This window comes from Thunnus maccoyii, chromosome 9, assembly GCF_910596095.1.
Source record: "Thunnus maccoyii chromosome 9, fThuMac1.1, whole genome shotgun sequence".
In the NCBI taxonomy this organism is placed as follows: domain Eukaryota; kingdom Metazoa; phylum Chordata; class Actinopteri; order Scombriformes; family Scombridae; genus Thunnus; species Thunnus maccoyii.
The window spans coordinates 24,988,758-24,994,963 of NC_056541.1; the positions used below are offsets into that span (position 1 = coordinate 24,988,758).

General features: G+C 40.7%; 1 protein-coding gene across 1 annotated transcript; it reads left to right on the forward strand.

The window, feature by feature from the left end:
- The first annotated feature begins 203 nt into the window (after window positions 1-203).
- Window positions 204-5,753, forward strand: anxa1a (annexin A1a). The gene is made up of 12 exons (XM_042421330.1): window positions 204-305; window positions 1,049-1,126; window positions 1,951-2,041; window positions 2,357-2,451; window positions 2,538-2,651; window positions 2,990-3,080; window positions 3,229-3,308; window positions 4,385-4,529; window positions 4,624-4,719; window positions 4,820-4,878; window positions 4,979-5,101; window positions 5,248-5,753. The coding sequence occupies exons 2-12, from the start codon at window positions 1,067-1,069 to the stop codon at window positions 5,305-5,307; spliced, it is 1,014 nt and encodes a 337-aa protein (XP_042277264.1). The 5' UTR covers window positions 204-305; window positions 1,049-1,066; the 3' UTR covers window positions 5,308-5,753.
- The last annotated feature ends 453 nt before the right edge of the window (window positions 5,754-6,206 follow it).

Consider the following 6,206-nt stretch of genomic DNA (forward strand, 5'->3'; position numbering starts at 1 on the left):
CACATTTATTTATCTTTCATTGAAAGATTACGGTCTGAAACTTGATCAGCACATGTTTTGAAGTAAGCAGCGTGACTGTTTTAAATCTGCTGGAGACTGAGTTCCTAGTTTTTACGCACGGCGTTGCGTTTTGGGCGCAGCGCTGCTGTGGCAGGCAGCGCTTCAGACCAATAGCAGCGGTGTAGGGGAGTATGGGCTGGGCCCGTTACTAGGTGGGGTTTATCATGGGTATAAATATACTCTCTGTGTCGTTACAAAGCCCCTGGAAACTCAGCGAGACAAACTTCTTCCTGTAAGACCACACGGTAAGTTATTTTCGTTCCATAAAAAAACTCAAATCCAGCTTTCAGTTTAAGGTTTAGGAGAAGTTTGATACTTTTTGTTGTAAAGTTAAGGTTAAAGTTCCCTCTTCCTCAAGGTATTGATGCAACCTATGTGGGTGTGGTTGAGGAAACAACGGCGATACTTTTTCTCATGTACTGAAACGAGAAAAGTGGTGTACTGGCTCAAGTAGTAGGAATGTTAAAGTACATGAAAGCAGACTGGATCTATAACATAGCCCATAATTCCTATCTGTATATGAGCTAAGTGTGGGTGTGGCCAGGCAGGGAGTCTCCAGATGCTTGCCATTATGGAAAACCTAATATAAACTTTTAGAGGCTGCTGCTCTCCATGAGCTAATGAAGGAAAATCAAACATGTTTATTTCCTTCTTTTTTCAACAGATAAGAACTTTACTGAAGTAGAATCAATAAAAAAGTGATCATTTATACTTTGAATAACATCTGAAATAGTTTCAATGTACTTTGTTTTATTTCATATGAAGATCCTCCGCTCTCTCAGCACAGACCCGCAGACTATTGTTCTCTACTTTCTAAATGTTCAACAATGTGTACACATATTTGGAATGTGTGAGGGTGACATGTCCTCCTCTCTTCTCTTTTCTTCTCTTCTCTTCTCTTCTCTTCTCTTCTCTTCTCTTCTCTTCTCTTCTCTTCTCTTCTCTTCTCTTCTTTCCTGTTCTCTTCTCTTGTTTTGTCCCTCTACAGACAGCAAGCAGTCCCACCATGTCTTTCATCCAAGCCTTCCTGCAGCAGACGGTCTATTTGGGCATGCCTGATGACTCAGTACGTAACTTTGTGGTTGTGTTCCAGTTGCTAAGGCCAACTACTCTGTTTTTTCCTTTTTTTTCTCTTCCTGTGGTATGCTAGGGTGGTGGAAAAATTTATCAGGCAGAGTTAGTACAAGGGAAAGAGTGAAGTGTAGAGGATAGTGAGGAGAAAAATGAATGAGTGGGAAGTTTAAACAAGACAGAGGGAATGAAAAAGGAGTGGGGCAAGGCAAGAAGATAAGATGAGTACTGTTACTAAAGTGAAAGGGCGTCTAGATGATAAAAAACGAGTAAGATGACCATACTAAGACTTATGAGTGTGTGACTCATAGAAGCAGGAATTTTTGCCCCTCCCTTTATAAACTCTGCATACAGAACAAAATGCTACTTCTCCTTTCCCTGGTTTCTTAAAGTGAACTAAGAGAAGGTTGCACAAGGTTATCCTGTATGATTGCAGTCTGAGCTCTCCTGTTATTGTTCAATCCAGTCCAATACGGGTGTGCATAGGCATTTTAAAGGGCAGCGTCATGGTCCTTTGAAGCATGGAGGAGAAGGGGCAGAGACAGAGACAAGGCAGTGCCCACAGGGTCATTAAATCTGTGTATGTTGTGTATTCTGTTGTCTTTTAACAAAATCATTTAGCTAATTGCCTCTTAGCTGGAGGATATACAGGCAATGTGAAAAGGGAGAAACAAGTAGTGAATTGACCTCTCTTAAAGAGCACTTTTGCATCCAAGACATTTCAAAAATGCACTTTTGCAACCCTCCCACTTCTTGCACACCACTGGGTGGAAGTTAAGTATTTACCAAACACATAATAATCTGTGATGTGTCTCTCAGGCCCTAAAGAACGAGGGAACGGTGACAGCAGCGCCCAATTTCAGCCCCAACGGAGATGCAGCAGTCTTGGAAAAGGCCATCAAGGCAAAAGGTGAGCTTAAAATGCAAACATACACAAAGGGAAAGCTTCAGAGCTTGTGGGAACATGTCTTGGCTCAGCAGTGTGTCCCTACTTGGGGTATGAGGGGTTTCCCTATGCTGTAAGAACCGCAATACCCTCTGCTGGCCAACATGCACCATTACTGCTCTCCGTTGTAGAAAGTCATCTCACAGCTCAGTATGGGCAAGCACACTGAAGTAAAAATACTGTAAGGGCTAAAATCTCAACTCAATTGTATATTTGTCTCCGTCAAACAGAAGCAAAATAATAAAAGTTGTGATTTTACTAAATATGTAATTTCTGCAGGTGTCGATGAGAACACCATTATTGAAATGCTGGTGAAAAGGAGCAACGAGCAGAGACAGCAGATCAAAGAGGCCTACCAGCAGGCCAGTGGCAAGGTAATGAGAATGACACAAGGATGTTCACAACAAGTACACACACCGATAGCGTTACCTATATTTACTTATTGGTTTTTACCCTCTAGCCTCTGGAATCAGCACTGAAGAGCGCCCTGAAGGGAGATCTGGAGGATGTGGTGTTGGCTCTGCTGAAAACACCAGCCCAGTATGATGCCCATCAGCTGAAACTGGCAATGAAGGTACACACACACACACACACACAAACACACACACACACACACACACACACACACACACACATACACAGTCTCTTTTAAAAGAAACATTGATATAAATGTATAAATTACTCAAACCCTCAGAAATGAAGCACATTGGAACAGGTCGTAGTAGACTGAACTTTTGGCCTCACCATCATCGGTTATATTTAGCACCTACTGATACCCGCCCACTTCCACATATTCATGTATTGTTTTCTTTTTGGGAGGGTAAATGTTGTGGCTTTTTTTTTAAATGTACCATTGAAGAATAAGTGATCATTCTCTGTTTTAACCTCTCTATCCTTGGATCCATGTCTCAGGGTCTTGGAACAGACGAGGATACCCTGATCGAGATTATGTCCTCTCGAACCAACAGAGAGATCCTGGACATGAAGAAGGCCTACAAGGAAGGTGTGTGCCAACACATGCAACATGTTACAGTGGAAAATTACAGCTGCAGGAATATGGGAGAAGGTTTAAAGATTAGAAATGCATTCGGTGAAACACAGTTTTCAAATTGTGACCGTCAGTATTTTATGTCCTCCAATGTTGTGCCAAGATTACAAGAAGGACCTGGAGGATGACATCAGATCTGACACCAGTGGAGACTTCAGGACTGCCCTCCTTACACTCTGCAAGGTACACGTGTGTCCACGCTTGCTTACTCTCTCATATGGGGTGTTTAATTCTGTACAGTGTTTTGTCACAGGATTTTGAAGGTGTATTTAGTACCGTCAGCCTTTCTGTCAGAGCACCAGGATGCCCTTAAGTTCTGAGGCAACATAACACTCCTTACTGTAGCTGCTACAGTGACAGCATTTATAAAAAATAAACACAATCACTCCCTTAACACAAACACACTAACACAACACAAGTAACAATTGGTTTTTTATGGCTTTATATTTGGGCATCTTAAAATTAAATAAATATAAATAAATTAATTAAATATGCTGAACATACATTATATATTAAATACAAAAAGTGAAAGAAGCATTTTGCAATGAGAGGATGGAAACAAGCTGCAGAATGTCTGCTTTAATCAGTCTGGTGGGTAAATTAATCTCAAGTTCAAACCATTTCCTTTGTGCTTACTCAGCTTTTTTAAAGCTTGTCAGTTTTCTACATTCATTATTTATCAAGCAGCACTTCCTACACCACTCTTGTAGTTTTTATGCTAAAAAAAGTAGAAAAAATGTGTCATTCAGATGTTAAGACACAAATGTACCAGTAATTCTAACATCCACCATATATTTTATGTCACTCCAGTCGCAATAAATGAGGAATGCGCCGAAATAGCAAGGTGACATCACAGGTCCCATCTGAGACATTCACATGGTCAAAAGGAGAAACAAATATCTTGCCATTATTTATTATTACCTTGCTCCATTCTAAATAAGATGCTACCTATGACAATTCACTTCACATTATACAATACCATAATCAATCCAGCCTGAACAGGAGCAAATTTAGATCCTCAAAAATATTTTGGAATATGTTGAAGAATAAGCTACAATGTCACACAGCAAACTCAAGAGTGAAAGTGATCTTTGGGTCATCCCACAACCTCCCATCCTGTCCTGTGCCTTTTTGTAGGTGGTCACTTTCTACAGTCTACTGACTGAGTTAGATCTTTCATAAAATATTTTCCAAGAGATACTGGACCCAGTTTAGTTGTGTTCAGCACCGTGAAGTTTCTCTGTTTCTCTTCATCACAGGCTGGCAGGACTGAAGGAGTGTGTGAGCAGCTGATTGACAGCGATGCAAGGGCTCTGTATGAAGCAGGAGAGGGGAGGAAGGGCAAAGACTGCTCCGTCTTCATTGACATCCTCACCACCAGGAGTGCCCTTCATCTTCGTAAAGGTTAGCTGGCTGGCTGCCCTCATCAGTGACATCCATTTTCTTCCCCTGTATGTCTCCGTCAGACCTAACACTCTTCCTTTCCCTTGTCTCTCAGTATTTGACAGGTACTCAAAGTACAGCAAAGTGGACGTAGCCAAAGCTATCGACCTGGAGATGAAGGGTGATATTGAGAGTTGTCTCACAGCAGTAGGTAAAGACACAAACTTCTACTAAAACTTCATTACCTGAACATACCTCCAGTTATTTATGCACAGATTTAATGTGAACGTCAACCTTTATTTTTAACTTAGTGAAGTGTGCTGGAAGCAAGTCTGCATTCTTCGCTGAGAAGCTCTACTTGGCCATGAAGGTACACCACAGGCTGCTACTCACAAAATATTAAAAAGCATGCAGGATATTGTGCCTGCTACTCTTTGCCTTCCCTCTCTCACTCTTTTCTAACCCCTCAGGGTAAAGGAACCCGCAAAAACATCCTGACCCGTATCATGGTGAGCCGCTCCGAAATTGACATGAAACACATCAAGAATGAGTACAAGAAGAACTACGGCAAAACACTCCATCAGGATATTCTGGTGAGCAAACATATGAGCAATGGTAATGACAATGAACCCATCCTGGATCTCAGAATTGTGGATTTATTTGCTCATTTACTGTTTAAAAAAGGGGGTAAGGTGTAACAGTTTACATATTCACACACATTTTGGGGTTTTTTTTTCAGGATGACACTAAAGGAGACTACGAGAAGATTCTGCTCGCTCTCTGTGGGGGTGAAAATTAATAGCTAATCAACTGGCTATTAGTTCTCATACAATTGAAGATCCACCACCAAGACCAGCTGTGGAAAATCACCTATAATCTCTTGACACATATTGTGCCCTGTACTCTTACGGACAACTGTCATGACATTTAGAAGATATTAACAGCAATGAGCGAAGATTAACATGGGATCACTGCTTTAGCAGATATTTTCAGTAGTTATTCCCTTTTATTCCAACACTCTTATCATATAGATTGAAGAGTTTGTCAGTGGACCTGTGCTCTCCCACAGACTTAGCCTTACACTCATTAGCTTGTCATAACTGGTGATTGAAAAGAAGCTGGAGTCAGTGGCCACATTGCAGCTGCAAACAGGTGTATACACATTCCCATGTGCCAATTATATTCATTGGCAGCAGTAACCTTGAAGGAACTACATTCTGCAAATAAAAGCTTTTTTCTATCTGAGCGGTCTCTGTTCTTCTAACCACACATCATGTTATGTTACACAGTTATGAACATACAGCACATATCAGACAGACAGGAACCAACTAGCAATAAGATATGTTTACCAAATCTTTAAGCACAGTATTTATCTGTTTTATTAATTTACTTAATTTTGTAATAATAATAATAATAATGTGAAATATTTTTGAAAACCCCACACTCCTCCTGATGCACAAGCAACTGCTAAATCAATATAATCCAGATATTGGAACTGAATACAATGAACACAGCAGACTTAATGTGCAAACAGTACCAAGTGTGATTGATATTTTTAGAACTGTGGCAAGCAGGGGTGGGGTTGACAAATTGGACAACCACTTACAGTATTTTTACCTGCAGTGTAAAAGCAGGTAATTATGGATCTCCCAAAGTCCCAGAAGGTGATATATTTTTACCTTGTGTGCACAAGATAAT

Coding starts and splice junctions, on each gene's coding strand:
- anxa1a (XM_042421330.1), top strand. CDS start 1,067: ATGTCTTTCATCCAAGCCTTCCTGCAGCAGACGGTCTATTTGGGCATG. Junction 2,652..2,989: donor AGCTGAAACTGGCAATGAAG/GTACACACACAC, acceptor TCCATGTCTCAG/GGTCTTGGAACAGACGAGGA. Junction 4,879..4,978: donor AGCTCTACTTGGCCATGAAG/GTACACCACAGG, acceptor CTAACCCCTCAG/GGTAAAGGAACCCGCAAAAA.